A 19,510-nucleotide genomic window follows, 5' to 3' on the forward strand; every position below is an offset into this window, starting at 1 on the left:
TAAAGAAGGCCTGCTCCAAGTCAAGGCATGGTTGAGCAGGCCAAAAAACATGGCGGCTTCAGACTCCAGCGAGGTTACCCAGGATATGCCTTAACACTCCCATGGAGAGCGGTGACCAAGGATGCATCTGAAAAAGGATATAATTAAATAAGGCTGTTAATTATCTTCAAAAGGGGTATTTTAATTAATCCAAACACCCAATTTCATTTTCCTTGGAGTTCCCTTAGTATGCTTACAAAGTTTCAGGCTGAGACGTTTTGTAGTTTTGGAGTTATGTAGGACACACACACACACACACACACACACACACACACACACACACACACACACACACACACACACACACACACACACACACACACACACACACACACACACACACACACACACACACACAGACACAAAAACACACACACACACAATCGTCATGTGACAGGTGGAAAAAAAATTGGCTCTGTAATTGAGAAAACACGTTAATACGGCGAACGACTCGGAAATCGGGTGTTATAAAATGTATTTTACTTTGAAACTCACAAGGAGAAACCATATAACCTTTGTAAAGCACTGCACCGAGTCATACAAAATAAGCAATTACTTTAGAAACAGTCATGATGACAAAGGAAAACATGATTGCTCATACAATGCTGAGGTTAAAAATTAAAACCTCTAAGATACGGATGAAACTTTGCCACCACGGTGCCCATAGCCAAGCATGCAGGTAGAAACACACACCCATGGAGAGTCCCAAAATTACAGATCCAGATATACCCACATATTACGTACCTCTACCTTGTAGCAAATGCCGACTGTACATCCTGATCGGGACATGAACTGTACCACCGTTCACTGAGGGTCACTCGCCAAGCGGCGTAAGCACTTAAAATACTCCAATTAAATGGTTGACAAGCGATTGCTATGCATGCCTGGTGTTGGCTTAATGGTTAGGTTGGTGGACTTGTGATCCGAGGATCCTGAGATCAACAATGTGCAGCCAATCAACAGCGCACCAGTGTGCTTTGACCTGCACTGTCATGATGGATGAGTGATATTCATTGGAAAAGTGATTTTCACATACCTGTTTACTGGATTGGTTGTTAAATACACAAATATGGGGAAGAGTTGGTAACTCGTGGAGGTTGTGTATGGGAATTGAGTTAAATACTTTCAGATTCAGCTCATCAAAAATTATGGTATTCTCCATTACAATTGATTATGGTATTCAAACCATGTTTCTTTTGGTTATAATTAATGGGTTGATTATAGATGAGGCTCCTTTGGTATTTGAGTTGTATTGAGAGGGTTTCTCTTTGTGATGATTTTTTTTTTAACTTGTCTAATCAACAGATTAAGTTTGTTTTGAAATTATTTTGAATTTAGATTCGTTATCAGTTGCAGGTTTTTTTTTATAATTTTTATACAACCTCGATTTGTGCTTGATCGATTTTGGCAGCCCATCAGTCTTCTGGTGTTCCGTTTAATATCGTTTTGTTTTGGAATTACAAATTGAGAAACCTTTATCATTTGTCTTATAATCCTAATCTAAATTAGCCTGGTGTTGGCTCAGTGGTTAGGGTGGCGGCTTGGGATCCGAGGGTCCTGAGTTCAAGCCTCGTTGCCCGCTGAATTAATTCACCAGGGGGTTGACTCAGCCTGCCATCCTTCCGAGGTCGGCAAAATGAGTACCAGCTTGCTGGGATGACCGAGTCATTCAAGTATCCTGCGTCAGAGTGGCGACCTGTCCACGATTGTGCCCAATAGCCAAGGAGACTGCTTCGGCCGCACCAACGCTCTGTACAGAGTATGGTCCCAATGGACAATGGACCTAATCTAAATGTATTGGGGTCTTCAAGTGTCAGACTATTCTGACAATTTTTTTTTCCAACTTCTTCTTGAATGGATCGAAATTTGCGGAGTCATTAGAGTCCACACCTTTAAAGCCAGTAACTTGGAACACATGTAAATAATCGGTTATGTCACAATGGGGTACGCTGCTGGTCATTGGTAACTTGTATTGATTGATTAATATATTATTAATCACTGTAGCTATGGACAACATGACAAAGGTTGATGTATTATTCCAAGCCCATCACTCGAGCACAGATTGGTCAATATTATATATTAGGAATCATCAGTTAATTGTAAGGGGAAAAGCAATATATGAGGAAATTCAGCATGGTATTTATATTAACCATAATACAGAAACAGAAAGAATTTCAGCAATGATGAAATCAATTAATGGAATTAGGAATTGTACCATGTATTGTAATTGTATTGTTCTCACTGATTAGTATCTCATACTGGCCAAAAGATAAACAAAAGAACCACAATTATGCCTACTGTAGAAGGAATTAGAAAAATGAATGTTAACTAGGTCAGAGTGTAAGAATTATATTATTGAAAATCGTGTAATGATACCACAATGATACCACAAGCAGCATTAAAATAATACAGTACCTATTTTATTTGTTCTCTGATTAATTGGACAGGTGCGTGATTATTAATTAAGTAACACTTCTTGTATGCTTACATACCCATTTCCCATTTCAAACTTTGCAACAAAGTAAGCGGGGTTGATTTGGTATAGAATCGAAATTGTTGCAAATCAAATCACTTTGGATTTGGTATTTGCTCCACAGGGGGGGGGGGAGGGGGAGCCTGTCCTCTTATTAGGTTTGAATGTTGTAGTTATGTTTCAGATGAATTAAAATACATTAAAAATTAAAGAAGAAGAAGTTAACTTTCATAATTATTACACAGATGATGGAATATTTTTCTTGACGAAAAGGGATTGTTGGAGGATGGTGGAAAAAATTATTGATTTTTGTTGGACATGTTATTTGTTGTCATAGTACTTTTCAATTGTGCTACGACAACATTGCCCTCACTAAATGCACCTTCACTGATTGCCTCATGCTTTGAGAGGAAAATTACTCCCTCTTTAATGGTACAAACTGAAGAGGCCTTTCTAGAATTGTGCAAATTGTAACCCTGATAAACACTGCCACCGTTTCTACATGCAAATAGCAAATTAGATGATTGTTTTTGAGTATAGATACAACTGAGATTTCTTGAGATTTTAGCATGTCATTTAGGTGTAAAGAAAAAAAGGAAAGACAAAATTTTGATATATCATGTAATCCAAGTTAGATGCTTCTATAAGAACTTTTGTCAGGCTTATTGAAATACATTGACCCACAACGATTAATCAAATTGTAATCCGTGTTTAACCTTGATTTTGCTTGTTTCGGAGTGTTAAGAGCAGTTCTACTATGCAGTATACGATTTCGTCTAATGAAGCTTTGGAAGAACTTCCACTATAAGATTGGATGATGGGGAGAACTTAGATTTGGGTGATTGGGCATTCAACATGTGATCATGGCACGACCCCCTTCCTGAGGAGATGAAACGAGCATGTAAAAAAGAAAAAGAAAAAAAACCCACTGAAGAGAAGGTTGGACAAGTCAAACCCCAAGAAGGTAAAGACTTAATGTCACCATTGCATGGTGCCTGCATGGGGGAACGACCCTGACCACACTCGCAAATTGCTGCTCTGCAGATACATCGTGAACTTGCCGTGGTCGCACAATGCACAACGAAGGCCCTGAAGGTCCATACAGCAGGTCATCTGCAGCATGTGCCCAATGGTGCGGGGGGGCTCGTGGGGCCATTGCAGCTGCCTCCAAAGTGCATAGCTTGCTTTGGTGAATCAACCTGATTGCATGAACTGCTGCTGCGAGGCCCCAAATTCTGCTGGGGCTGGATCTCTGAGTCACATCTCGAGTCCTCTTCGCCTCTTTCGACCCAGTGTCATCTGCAACCCAATGTCGGGCCCAAGCCCGTACCTGCCAAGATCTACCTTCTCTGCAGCTCAAGGAGTGCCTAGACTGTGTTCCCATTGGGTACTGCTCTATCTACACCCTGACCTGCAAATCTTCTGGCCTCGGGTAGCACGCCTTTACAACTCATGACAGCTGCTGAGGAACAGGCCATAAACTAGGCAGAAACACACTCATTAACCCATCTGGGGCACGATCAAGATGGCCGTTGTCCAACATTCTTCTCCTATGAGCGTTTGCTGCCATTATTTTGGGTGAACTTGTGTAAGGGATATCTTTTCTCCTTTAGGAACGGGGTATGGTGATCACGTGTAATATAATTATGTAAATTTGTCCTAATAGAACAACAGGGTGGGATGTGGAAGAAAAAATAAATATATTTGTATCTTCTCAGTTGTATTCACTTGCTGCTTTTAATTAAATACAAGTAAAATAGAATTGTATCTTCCTAATTCGTATGTGCTTTTATCTCACTGAAATACACATAACCAAGATTGGTGTCTCCAATGTTAAAATGAAATTGCCCAGCTGCTAAAGAGAAGAACACATTGCTGGTGCCTATTTGTCTTGCAGAAAATAATCCACCTGGTCTCTGTGTTTTGTCCTAACCCTGTTATCACCCTCTATCACCCTCTCTTCAAGTAATGTTCACATTACTTCATGCTTGTTAGCCCTCCCCTTCATTTACCTTTGCCAGATGTCAAGCCCTCCCCTGTCTTTTTCTGTTCAAAAAATAATATAAAGAGAATTGCGATGTGCATTTTGAGCAGAAAGAGGATCATGTTTGATATTGCTTGGCTTGTATATCCTTCTTTCCCATGTGCATGTTTGTTATTATTTGTTGTTGTTGTTTATTGTTAATAAATGATCTCAGACTCTGATAGAGAAGAACTCAATTTCTTCCACAAAGGATTATTATGAGGCCAACCAAAAGAGACCCCAGTTGATCGTCCAGATTATAAATAATAATAATAATAATAATAAATGAAGGAGGCCCATTTTATTTATTTGTTTTTTTTCTTTTTCTTCATAGCCACTGGCTTTTAGTACCCAACAAATCATGTACCTGACATACCTTTTTTTTTTTACCTCAACACTCCTTCCCCTTTCCAAAAAAAATTCCATGAGTCATGTCCCAGACATGTCAGTTTTCTATCCCCAAACAAATATGACGTGGGTCATATACCTGACACGTCATGTACACAGCCTATTAAAAATACAATCCACAGTTACAAACAAATATAAAATAAATGTATAGCGAAATACAAAAAAAAAAACTACACACTTCGTGCAGAATAAAATTATTAACTTTGCCATCTTTCTATATCGATCTTCAGGAAATATCTAATACACAGATTTACATTTGTGAGATGTGGACTCACCAGCGCTCCCTGGTCCAACTCCACACTCGCAAAGTCGGAGAAAACATTACATAGAGAGCATTGCCCATCAATAATTGTTTCCACATACCATGGCTTCAGGACTCTTAAGCTCCCGTTGAATTTGCAAACGGATGAAAACCATCTTCAACGAGAAGGGCACTAGGTAGAGCGCATACCTCCGCCACAAAATGTCTGATCAATGAGAACATTATCGGGCTCAATACAACTTTGAAATGTCATGCAATACATCGTTTTTGGCGAAGAAGTCTCTCAATGGCGAAGAATCAATTTAAACATTATATAATTCTCGTATCCAGATCCAGATTCGGATCTTCATCAAAACCGAATCAATTTGTCATGGTCACATACCCAACCTGCCCACCAAGTTTCATCCAAATCCATGCAGAACTTTGTGAGATATCGTATTATATATTACTTTAGCCCTATCTCTCAATGGTAAAGAATCACTCAAAAAATGATCGGATCCGGATCCGGATTAGGATCTTCATCAAAATTGAATCAATTCGGCCTTGTCAAACACCCAACATGTCCCCTAAGATTTATCTGAATCCGTTTACAACTTTTTGAGATATCGTGCTATTTATCATTTTTGGCCCTATCTTTCAATGGTGAAGAATCACTTTTAAAAATTAAAGTCTTCGGATCTGGATCTGGATCGTCACCAAAATCTAATCAGTTTGTCATTATCAGGCACCCAACCTGCCCACCAAATTTGATCCAGATCCATCGACAACTTTATGAGACATCTTGCACACAAACAAACAAGCAGTCATAGACTGGTACTTACGAAATCGTCAACTTGACCTCTGACTTTGTCTCATAAAAGCTGTCTCTAGAGAAGGTAGCGAAGCAAACCAGAAGTTTCTACGATGATTCTGTACCAAACCATCAAAAATCGTAACGTCGACGGAAGCAAAAATCTCCATTTCTCCACGCAATTATTTTATATTATTTTATCAAAGTCACAAAACCGTAATATTCGGCCATCCACCAACAATCTTTACATAATCCAACGGCTTAGCGAGTCAGGCATGCGACGATAACATTTATTGGGATAAAAAATGACTTTTAAACACCATCTTTATTGAAAACACCATCAGCGCACACGGAAAACCTTTACGTGACTCAACGACGCCTCTGCTTGAGCGCGCTGCACCACGTGACCAGCCGTGACCCGGTGAGTGAAATATTTTTTATACAATCTTAAAACATCTCCAAAACATCCGATTTTTACCAGAATTTCGACAACACAGTGTTAAGCGTCCTAAGCGATTGCAAAAACCGAAGACAAAATTAAAATCGAAGTTAAAACGAACTCGTAACGTCGACTGAAGCAAAAATACTCCATTTCTCCACATGAATTTATGGAATTATGTTTGACCTCACTGTGACCTTGACCTTTGACCGATTTTAACCAAAATCTAATCAGCACGAGCCAACACTCTCCTGAATCACGTGGTATAATTTGACATCGGTAGCTTCTCCCGTTCTTGAGTTATCGTGCCTACAAGCACACACACACACACACACACACACACACACACACACACACACACACACACACACACACACACACACACACACACACACACACACACACGACGGAAGTCATCAATATACTTACGAAATCTAAAGATTTCGTAAGTAACAAGTAGTCATAGACTGGTACTTACAAAATCGTCAACTTGACCTCTGACCTTGTCTAATAAAAGCTGTCTCAAGAGAAGGTAGCGACGCAAATCAGAAGTTTCTATGATGATTCTGTACCAAACCATCAAAAATCGAATGTTTGACCTCACTGTAACCTTGACCTTTGACCGATTTTGACCAAAATCTAATCAGCGCTAGCCATCACCCTCCTGAATCACGTGGTGTAATTTGACATTGGTAGCTTCTTCTGTTCTCGAGTTATCGTGCCTACAAACAAACAAACACACACACAAACAAACACACAAACAGATGACGGAAGTCATCAATATACTTACGAAATCTTTAGATTTCGTTAGTAACAAATGAAATTGCTCGTTGGGCAAGGAATTGCCAGAATAACTTTGTCATATCTCCATGATCTCTGAAAAAACAAAAATCTGGAAATCAATTTAGTTCTTACAAGTCGATAGTGCACATCGATAGTTTAAGGAGTCGATAGTTTAAGGAGTTATAGCACATAGTTTGGTCATGATCATAACTTGGAAGTCAATCGGACTTGAAATGGCATTTTTATCGCAATTTGAAAGTTTTGACCCGACCCCCCTGACATTCGATCCCCGACCGCTAAGAAGGGTGTTGGTGTGACACCCCAATGGGACATATGGTTGGATGCAGTATTGGAAGATGCACATTTTGGATTTGGTTTGAAGTCGATATGACCATTTTAGCGGACGTTATTGCGAAAATAATAATTTCGGTTTTTCGGTGACCTTGACTAACCAAAAACGACAAGTGTCTAAGTTGGACTATGGCCGACATCTGGACCCAGTTTGGTTATGATCGCTGAAACGGTGTGGTTGCTACAGGGTAAACAAACACACAAACAAACAGACAGACAGACACACACACACACAGAATGACACACACAACCGACCAACATAATTGCCGAAATCCGAAGGATTCTGGCAATTAACAAACAGACAGCGAGGGTTGAAAACATAACCTCCTTCACCTTTGGTGGCGGAGGTAAAAATTAAGCTTAAATCATGAAAATGATTCATCAGGTTCATGCAATTTATCTACATTCTACATCAGTCTTGCAATTCACTACTTTTAAAACCAGTCATATTTTGCATCACTTTCATTGGAAGCGTGCACTGAATTTTACTGCAGAGGTTGCGATGGAACTTACATACATACACAGACATGCACACAGATCAGTATTGCTTGCACATCGCGCTCAGAAACAGAAAGTGGCAGTTCAAATATCACCACCGCGGCTTGTTAGAACCTAAAAAAACCTCAGTACCGACATTGGGAAAATGATTGATTCAAAGAATTGTGCAAGAGTCGTACACGAAGATATGGATTTTTAAGTGGTGCAAACCGCTTCAATATTTGGTATGTCCTTCCTTCCACCCATCCTTCAAAAATTAAGAAGAAGAAGACACTTTATAACCCACCGTACGTTCATTAATAGTTTGTTGTTTATTTTTTGTGTTAATGTTTAATTTGCATCAGGACCATAAGATTACCCTACCTATTGGGTAAGTAACCATCAGCCCCCCACGGGGCTACTTTTTAAGTGGTGCAGACACTTCACTGCATAGCTTCCTTCGTATATGGATGCATTTTTTTTTCTGGGATGTTTGACAAAATAACAAATGATAAAAAAACGAGAAGGGTTCAAAAACGGAAGCGGGCAGGGACAACCAACTGGTAATGTTTTTTTTTTTTGGCCTTCTTATTTCGTATCCAGCCTGTGGATGTTGGTTGTATCATTGCTGTGAGCACGGCTGTGCCATTGATGCAGGTGCCCCCGGTTTGAGTAAGCTGATACTCATTTTGCCGACCTTGGAAAGATGACAGGCTGAGTGAGTCAACCCACCTGGTGTTATTTAACGGCCCAAAAAGGGCTCAAAATGAGGACCCTAAGATCTTAAAGCAGCCACCTTAACTATGAGGTCAACACCAGACTTTGCAAAAAGGATGAAAACATTAAAATAAAACAAAGAGTTCTACTGCATCAAAAACATCTTCAGCCATGCAGTAGTCCTGTACAGATTACTGGTCCAACCTGGAATGCCTGTCAGCAGTTATTAGGACTCCAAGGTGACTCAGTCTGAAGAAATGGAGGTGCAACATTTAGATAAGAAATGTTTGTTTAATATCACTGTGGAATTGACAAAAGCTGCTCTTTAATCCGTCTGCCTGAGTGGAAGTTCATGAGGAATTCAAATAATCTCAGAAATGATAAGGAGAAGGGAGGTGAAATTTTCCAAAATACTTCAGGCTGAACCAAAGTATATGAGGGCTCAAGTGTACGAGTCGCCCAAGTGCCATTCCCAGGTTCAAGTACACTGCCACAATTCAATTACACTGTGGGGGAAGAAGGTTAAAATTGCCACACCATTTTTTTTTTGTATACATTGTCGAGGCTCATATGAGAGCTAACACACAACTCACAGCAAGGGGGCATGAGACAAGAGGGGCGGGAGTGGAAGGGACAAAACAGTGGGGAACAGACTCATTAGGTGAACTGTGGAAGGGAGAGGGATGGGGATGGGACGGGGAACATGGCGAAGAGAAGATGGCCATTACAGGGACTTTCAGGAAGGAAAGCAGGGGAATTGAAGGAAGTGGGCTTGGGTGGATTATCGGGGGTAGAAAAGATCGAGGATTTGGATGGGGGAAGATAAGAGGTGGTGGTGAACAGCTGTTTTGAAAGCCTGGAGGGAATAATGGGAAAGAATAGAGTGAGGAAGTTTATTCCAAAGGCGGGAAAAAAGAGGAATGAAAGAGTGAAGATGAGCACTGATTCTTGATTTTGGTAGTTTTACCAGAAGGGGGTTGTTGGCGGACCTTGAGCGCCCTGTGGAAATGAGGTGGGGACAAATCGCAGAGAGAGCAGGGGGGGGGGCAAGGCTGGAGAGGAGTCGGTAGAAGACAGAAAGACCACCGACCAACCTGCGGTGATTGAGTGAGAGGCCCAAAGACTCAGCTTCATTGCGGGAGATGCCGATGATCTTAAATGCCTTGGTTTCGACAGCGTGAAGCCGAGAAAGGTGGGAGGCAGGAGCACCAGCCAAGAGGGGAGAGCAGTACTCCATCAGGCTACGGACAAAAGCTTTGTAAGTGGTCAGGAGCTCAAGAGGGCCGAGGAAGGACTTTGCACGACGGAGGATTCCCAGTCGGCGACTGGCTTTTGAGGCGAGGTTGGAAATGTGACTTTCCCAGGAAAGGTCATGGCAGATAGTGAGACCCAGAAGCTTGAAAGAAAAGACTTCTTCCAGAGGATGGTTGAGAAAGTGGATGGGGGGGGGTTTCTAAATGGTCCTTTCGAAGAGACATAGTGAGAGTGTGAGATTTGTCTGGATTGAAAGACATGTTCCACGTGTTGGACCAGTTTGTGATTTTATCCAGATCTGCAGTGAGCGAAGAAGCTACTGCTTGCCGGTCTGAGGGACGACAGATGGTACGGCAGAGGGTGGAGTCGTCGGCAAAGAGAAATAGAGGATTTTCCAGAGAGTCGGAGATATCATTGATGAAAACCAGAAAAAGAACAGGGCCCAGAACGCTACCTTGAGGAACTCCAGCCTGCACAGGAAGAGGGGATGAAAGAACTCCATTTAGGGCCACACGTTGACTGCGACAGGAGAGGAAGTCTGCGAGCCATGAGTGGAGATGGCCTTGAATACCATGGGAAGAGAGTTTGGTGAGTAGTGCAGGGCGCCAGAATGTGTCAAAAGCACGTGATATGTCCAGGGATACGGCTCGGATTTCCTGTCTGGCATTGAGGACCTCCATCCATTGATGGGAGAGCAGAAGCAGCATATCCAGGGTAGAATGACCTGGTCTGAAACCAAATTGATGATTGGAAATCAAGCCATTGGAGAAGAGGAAGGATTTCATGTCTGAAGCGATGATGGATTCCATAACCTTGCTGATGATTGGGAGAAGGCTGATTGGTCTGCAGTTACAGGGATCTGTTTTTGCACCTTTTTTATGCAGGGCAGTGATGTTAGCAGATTTCCAAGCAGATGGCAGATGACCTTGAGCAAATAAGAGGTTGAATAGAACAGAGAGAGGGTGAGCAAGAGCAGAAGAGCAGGCTTTGAGGACACGTGGGCTGATGCCGTCTGGACCGGTTGCAGAATCTGACTCGAGGTTTGAAAGCAAGCTCTCCACCTTGTCAGGAGAAAAGGATACAGAGTCCAGGGATAGTTGGGTGCGACTGGGTAAAGTGGGTAGAGAAAGTGATGGGTTTCGGACACAAGATTTAGCTGCAAACACCGAGTTTAGACATTCAGCTTTATCACGTGTGGTATCAGCAGTGCGGCCATTTGAGGTAAGGGAGGGGATGGAGGGGGAACATACACCAGAAACAGATTTGATTAAACATGTCCTTTTGATTCAGTGTCCTTTGATGGAGGTTGCATCTTAATGCACTTTCTCGTTGGTTTTGTGAAGATCCCAGGTTTCAGTACAGGAGAGTATTCTCACTAGTTAGTTTTGACTAACATTTTGAATTTCCAGAACTTCTGGTTCAATAATATACCACGTTTTTATGAAGTGTTTCGTTTTAACATGACATACATTCATTTATTTACTTATTTTTGACACAGTGCTACAGGAATTTGCCAAATGCTTGCAATTATTTTGTTGCAGTTGCACTTTGTCTTGTATACTCTTTGTGCAAGCACTATAACAACTCGTTTGCAAATAAAAGTATCTTCTTGATTTAGACGACATAAAACTGTAACATTGCATAATATGTCGATTAAATAAAAGCACAACATACAGTACAAAATGGCTGAACAAAGGCTGCCTAAGTTCATAGCCAAACATGAGACCGATTACCTTTGTGGTATTTGAGTTTCTCGTAGACAGGACATCGTTTCTTCCAGGTCTTGCCGCAGGTTGGAGATGCCTTTTTGATTCCTCGGCTTTGTGCCATCTGTGCTGTCCCCTGAACAAGACAATGTACAAAGTCAGCAAAATATATCTACTTTTAAAACTTAATCGATTAAGCTATTACCGATGATTAAACAAACTGACACTTAAGGTATTCATTCAAGTTGCATTATCCATTTTGTTGATCGAGGAGCCAGGGTCGACTTGGAGTGGGCACAAAGCCAAATTCTTGCATGAACCAACATTCAAACACTCTGCATACACATTTGGGAAAAGGAGAGTAAGGGAGGAAAAGCTAACAGGAATGAATACTAAGTGCACATATATTTATTTTTACCCTGCACACACGAGGCAAAAAGTGGGGCAAAGCAATATTGGTTCACTTCTATCTGTCCGTGCGTATGTCCATCCGTCTACAAATGTCAGTATATGATCGAGAAACAACTTAATTTCAATTGAATGTTATATTTTGAACATGAATCGAAACATGAATTTGAAAATAATCCTGCAGTTTAGCAGTACTTTGACTCTGAATTCATCCTGATTTTGCATGGGAAGAGAGGAGTGAGTTATTTTTTTCTTTGACTCTGTCTGCATGCCTGGCAGCCAAACAAAATTAAAAATCATTCCAAACAGAAACTTCCAGTTTTTTAAGGACGACAGAAAGGACACAAATAACAAGCATAAAAAACTAATGTAATGTTTTGAATAAAGTGGTGTGAAAGACGCTGCATCAACGATGGAAGACGTCTGAATTTTTTTTTTCTACAACCTTGAAAACCTATATTTTATTACAATTGAATTATATACTTGAACATTGTAGAACGCAAATAGCCTCTTTGTCACTTTCAAAACTCTTCTGTTGAACAGGACTTGGAAGAAATATTCATGCTCTGAGTGCAGGGTAACGATGAGAAAACGATGAGAATCAGCATTCATGCCATCATACATGGGATAATGTGTTGACTGAACTCTCTTGTGCTATGTCTGAAAATAATCTCAACAAGTATATATATATATATATATATATATATATATATATATATATATATATATATATATATATATATATATATATATATATATATACATATATATACATATACATATATATATATATATATATATATATATATATATATATATACACACACACATACAATAAGAGAGCTGTTAGTTTGTCTGTCTGCCTGTGTCACCATTTTTCTCAGAGATGGCTGAACGGATTTTCGTCAAACTTTCAGAGGTTCATTAGTGAGTGGGGGTGTATTTACGGCAAAAAAATATATTTTTAAAGTTCAATTGTTTTTTTGTTTTTTTAATCACTCAATAGTGCTGAAGCCTTTTTGATTAATGACAGATATATGCAAGTCAACATACATATAAATAAATACAAAACAATTATCAGCCATTTTTATACAAATAAACCTGTTCCGGAAGCAGTCGAAGTGGGTAGTACATCTTCTTCTTCCAGCACAACAACATATTTATAGATAGGGGGCAAACTCAATTCAGAAACATCAACGGCACATTCACTACCATCCATTCGATAAATAACATCAAATTTCACTTTTAAAATGCCTCTTAGACAATAATCCACAGGGTGTTTACAAAGTCCTGTTACACCATTCGCAAAACCTGATAAATTAATCGCGAACGTAGTGACCTTCATAGCGAACGTAGTGAGTGAGCTTCATACTTAACGCGTGCACATGAGAGAATAGGAAACAACAACAACAACACAATAACACAATACCCTGGCAATTTGGAATCCGTGTCATTGGCTATGACCCTTTTGCTTCCGGTTTTTTTTTGCTTCCGGTTTTTGTCATGGGGAATGATGCATGCCGGGAGATAAAGGCATTGTCGGAAACATGAAAGACCCAAATATCAGACATGGTGTATATTTCCTCCACTGATTTTAATAAAGATATCTCCTGCATCATCAAAAAATATTTTTTAATCGTGATTTACATTATTTGATCGCTGATCCCGAAGCCAGGCAGAAGTAACCGGAAATTGCGTATACAGTTGTGAACAAGTTATAGGTAAAGTCAGAAGCGAATGTAAGAAGAATTATATGTTCGCTTCCAGTAATTTTTTTTTTAGATGAGATCCTGTTCTAGGCAGTGAAGTTGTCATTGTGAAGGTAATGTTGAGGTATAATGTTGAGGTAATATTAATTTTTTAGATGAGATCCTGTTCTAGGCAGTGTAGTTGTCGTTGTGAAGGTAATGTTGAGGAATTTTTTTTTTCAGATGAGATCCTGTTCTAGGCGGTGTAGTTGTTGTTGTGAAGGTAATGTTGAGGTAATAAAGATATCTCCCGCATCATCAAAAAATAATTTTTAATCGTGATTTACATTATTTGATCGCTGATCCCGAATCCAGGCCGAAGTAACCGGATTGCAACATCGAATGTAAGAATAATTCTACGTTCGCTTCTTGGCTTTGCCTATTCCATATTACTTAACGCATGCACATGAGAGAATAGGAAACAACAACAACAACAACACAATACCTTGGTAATTTGGAATCCGTGTCGTTGGCTATGACCCTTTTGCTTCCGGTTTTTTTTTGCTTCCGTTTTTTTTTTTTCCGTTTTTGGCATGGGGAATGATGCATGCCGGGAGATAAAGGCATCGTCGGAGACATGAAAGACCCAAATATCAGACATGGTGTATATTTCCTCCACTGATTTTAATAAAGATATCTCCCGCATCATCAAAAAATAATTTTTAATTGTGATTTACATGATTTGATCGCTGATCCCGAATCCAGGCCGAAGTAACCGGAAATTGCGTATACAGTTGTGAAGAAGTTATAGGTGAAGTCAGAAGTGAATGTAAGAAGAATTCTACGTTCGCTTCTAGTATTAATTTTTTTAGATGAGATCCTGTTCTCAGCGGTGTAGTTGTTGTGAAGGTAATGTTGAGGTAATATTAATTTTTTTGGATGAGATCCTGTTCTAGGCGGTGTAGTTGTTGTTGTGAAGGTAATGTTGAGGTAATATTTATTTTTTCAGATGAGATCCTGTTCTAGGCGGTGTAGTTGTTGTTGTGAAGGTAATGTTGAGGTAATATGCACTAGTGTTATCACGGTTATAGAAATGCACAAATAATTAATTTGATCGAGAGTATACCCAATCACACCTTTATGACTAAAAAATTAACAACAAAACTAGAGAGTAAATACTCTAGCAGTTTTACGTCTACCTAATTTTATAATAAAGATATCTTCCGCGTCATCAAAAATAATTTTTAATCGCGATTTACATTATTTGATTGCTGATCCCAAATCCAGGCCGAAGTAACCAGAAATTGCAGCATCTAATGTAAGAAGAATTCTACGTTCGCTTCTCGGCTTTGCCTATTCCATATTATATATGTAATATATGTATATATATATATATATATATATATATATATATATATATATATATATATTAGTGGGGCAACTTAGCTAAATATAGCATAACAATTGTGCATTTTGTGAGGAAAGCACCAAATTTGGCACACTAGTAGCCTAACATATTATGAACAGATTTGGATATTGGGCCATCTCAAATTCAGCCGTTGATGGCTGTGGCAGCCATTTTCCACTGCCATCAAAAATTTGAGATGGCCCAATATCCAAATGTTCATAATATGATGGGCTACTAGTGTGCCAAATTTGGTGCTTTCCTCACAAAATGCACAATTGTTATGCTATATTTAGCTAAGTTGCCCCACTAATATATACGTGTGTGTGTGTGTGTGTGTGTGTGTGTGTGTGTGTGTGTGTGTGTGTGTGTGTGTGTGTGTGTGTGTGTGTGTGTGTGTGTGTGTGTGTGTGTGTTCATGTTAATGTTAACACTTTGATTTTTATGACAATAAAAGTTTCATGTATTCATAGTTTACATTTATACTTAAGTTTCTTTGGAGGTTGTAACGGGACTTTGCGGACACCCTGTAAATTATTGGCGAAGAAGCATTTTGTAAAAATGTTACTTTAGAATTGGAATTTGATGTTATACATCGAATGGATGCTTGTGAATGTGCCGTTGATGTTTCTGAGTTAAGTTTGACCCTGATCTATAAATATGGTGCCATTCAGGAAGAAGAAAATGTGCCAATAACTTTGACCGCTTCTGGAAAAGGTTTATTTGTCTTTAAATGTCTGTTAATTGTTTTGTATTTATGTATACATGTGTACTTGAATATAACTGTCATTAATCAAAAAGGCTTCAGCATTATAGACCGATAATAAAAAAACTCTAAAAAAAAATATCGAACTTTTTTTTTCAAACTCTTCAAAAAAACATTTTTCGCCTAAAACTCCCTGGCACTGACGAACCTCTGAAAGTTTGACGAAGATCCATTCAGCCATCTCTGAGAAAAATGGTGACACACACAGGCAAACAGCTCTCTTATCTGGATAGATGCTTGAGTTCCTCCCGAACACCCGGTCCTGAGGCCACCAGCCACAGATGTCTCCACAGGTTGCGAATCAACCATGAATGCCGATTGGTACTGCCAATCCTGGCAGGGTTATCACTACTTGCATGTTACCTTCCCTTGGCAAGATGGTATTTTGGGGTGCTTGAGCCCTCAATGCATACTTGTGTTGTTTTACCTGATCAGGTGCAGCCGAGTTGAGCTGTCAAGTACACACCAGCTAAAGTGTAAAGCCAATCAGTGGGGTTTAACTTCCCAGCTACCACTACGTGTGGACTATGCTAGAAGAATGGAGGAAAAGACGCTATGAACTGGGTACATTACAAAAACAAATAATTTATTTACAAGTGCGAGGAAAGGTGTGTGTATAATAATCAATGGGTTTAATACAAAAGATCCGTACAGTAGGGAAAGCAAAGAGTGGTGAGGTGCGGAGAAAGAAAATACAGTTACAGGAAATAAAGACAGTGCAGAGCTAACCTGTTCTAATACTTACAATCTTAATTTATACAAGACAGGCAGCATCAGAAACCCTCCCAAGGAAAGTAAGAATAGTAAAGAAGACAAGTAAAAGTACAAGGTGTTTGTGACCTCTTGCAAGTCGAGGTCGACAGACCTGCGAAAAACTAGTTGCTGAGGAGGGGGAAGGAGGAAGAAAACTGAGAAAAAAGGTGTGGTCAAGGGATGAGGTTCAAAATTAGGGTGTGGTAATGTGCAAGTGATAGGCAAGTGATGTGCAGAGAGGAGACTGTGACTGATGTGGATCAGTGGGTCCGGGTAACGCTGATGCTCTTTTTATGATCATGCCTCCACAGTTGACAAGACGGAAAGGAAAGAAAAGAATGTGTGAGAAGATAGGCTCAAGGAAGTGGAAGGAAGTCTGAAAGAGTAACTGCTAATGCTCTAATAACTGCATTTTGCCTGGTGCCTGGTTCCTTCATTTGTCCAGAGCTCCACTCCATGCACTCCATTCTGGCCTATTCGCTCCATTACACCACTCTGCCAAGCCCCATCTGTTGAACCATGAACGTGTAGAACCCAAGATCGCACAGAACAAACATAGCGCGGCTGTGCAGAATACATGGTGCTTTTATAAACTCCTGGCGGGGGAGGAGTTTGGTGTCAGACCAGACGGTGATAGGTATTTACCAGCACCCCCATTGGTGTGCATACGATTACTATGGCACTGGCCTCGCCCATGTGAGGGTTTTGCAACAGAAATGGCCCCATTAGGCTCTGGGCTGTCCGACACAGCTGAGCTCTGCGATTAACATGGGACTGGGAAGTTTGGTCACGCACTCCCTGTGCGAACGTATGCTGCACACCAAATGGGGGCAGTAATTGAGTGGAGCTTCAGGGATACTGACACAATGTCAAATGGAGTCTCGTGCATACTTGCATTCCAAGTGAGATGTCTACACGTCCAGACCCGAGCATCGGCAATGGCATGCCGTGCTCCCCCATTCCCTGTCAGTCCCAAAAGAGAGTTGTGGTCATCGGCGGTGACCGTGGTCGAGGCAATGGTAGTGTTAGCATAGCAGTGAGTGTAATGGTGAGTTCTGGTGTAGTGGTTCATGGTGCTTGTGATCGTTCGTTGTCATTGTGGCATCAATGGTGAATGTCGGTGAGCTAGGATTGTGATTCAATAGTGTGGCGATTATAATGAAGGAGTCTTGATGTTGCATGAAATGTTGTAGTGTTGGGGTTTGAGTGCAGTGAAAGTCGTAGGGAAATGCCCGTTGAGTTAGGGTGCACAATTTGAATGATTTTAGTGTTTGTATGCTCATGAATACTACTTGCTATGGTCTTTGGGCCAATCTCCACCAAATTTTGCAAATGTGTTGGTGGTATCCAGGATCAGGTCATGGCCATACAAAAAAAACATCCACTCTCTCTCCACACACACACACACACACACACACACACACACACACACACACACACACACACACACACACACACACACACACACACACACACACACACACACGAGGAGGGGAGACGACACAATTTTTTTCCTGTACACCTGCAACAGTGCAAATGGTTTACTGACCCCTACTGCAGACGGGAGAATTATTAGCCACGACACAAAATAAATATTCCCCCTCCCCCACCTCCTACCCCCACAAGCTGCTCCCGAAGGGAGCATGTGTTTGTATTCATGAAAAGTTGAAAACATTCAAACTGGCATGCATGTTTAACCGATCAATCTATAACTCCGAAATTCACCACTGTACTCCAGTCAGTCTGGCATGGCCCCCCCCAGGCAGTGTATGAATCCAGTCAGCATACCACCTGAATTTTCCTGAATTTACTTGAGGGGAAAAAAGAAATATTTCATGACTCGATGGATTCCAGAAGGTACCTGCAAGAGGATATTAAGTAAGTTCAAGATGACCTCAGATTGAGGAACCCACAGTCGTCGTGGTTTGGAACATCATTTTGGCACCACCACTGACTACAATCCCATGTGTGCTTCACAACAAACATTGAGCCCATCAACAAATATGTGATGATGTCTCCATATAAACTACTGAGACATTCACTGAGGTTGCATTTCCTTCTTTATCTATTTGATTGGTGGCAATTGAGGTTGCGAGTGAAAGATTGTTTTGCTGTAAATTAAATCTTTTCAGTGAAAACAGATAATCCCAGCTTTTAGTAGTGAGAGGAAATTGTAGGTACAATCAAGCAAGTCATGCTTTTATAAAATAAATAAATGTGAAGAAATGTCTGCAATTAAAACTAGATGCAAAGTTGTGTTTATAAACAACCTTGTCTGTAACTTATCGACTCGAATACACCCAATCCCATCAGGTATTGAGAGCCAATCAGAGTCAAGAAGGATTACTACTTGGAAGGGAGACCTCCATGAAAGGCTGTGGATGTTGTAGGATGAGGGGAGGCAGGATAGCTCAGTTAGTCATGTGCTCATCTCAGAGCTATATGGCCATGGATTTTCTCCCCTGAAAGTGGGATCAGAATAAAACTACCATCCTTGTTCACTGATGGTCATGAGGGGGAAGGAGAGGGTATGCATATTGGAGCATGCAGTGCTTTCGAGAGGAATGAAAAGCCGTCTTTCCCATTAGGTTGTTACTGAACCCAGGATATCTCTTGAGAAAAAGAACAGTCGAAAAATTACAAATTCCTTGCTTTGAGATAAATTGGAGGAAAATGCTTACATATACCTGCACTAACAAATAATATTGTGGTTGTTTGGTAAGAGTGGAGTTCGTGGATATGGTTTAGTATGTTGACAGATTCAGTTA

The 19,510-nt window shown here is 40.4% G+C and overlaps 1 protein-coding gene across 3 annotated transcripts in view; it reads right to left on the reverse strand.

The window, feature by feature from the left end:
* Positions 1-19,510, reverse strand: part of LOC147026463 (neuron navigator 2-like) — a 181,943-nt gene that overhangs the window by 121,948 nt on the left and 40,485 nt on the right. For all 3 annotated transcript variants that reach the window (XM_085881896.1, XM_085881894.1, XM_085881893.1), the window contains one exon: positions 11,750-11,858. In XM_085881896.1, the coding sequence (XP_085738022.1) occupies positions 11,750-11,858 (109 nt within the window). The remainder of the gene's footprint in view (positions 1-11,749; positions 11,859-19,510) is intronic.

Source organism: Eptatretus burgeri, chromosome 5, assembly GCF_056783735.1.
Source record: "Eptatretus burgeri isolate ZD-2024b chromosome 5, Ebu_testis_v1, whole genome shotgun sequence".
Lineage (NCBI taxonomy): Eukaryota > Metazoa > Chordata > Myxini > Myxiniformes > Myxinidae > Eptatretus > Eptatretus burgeri.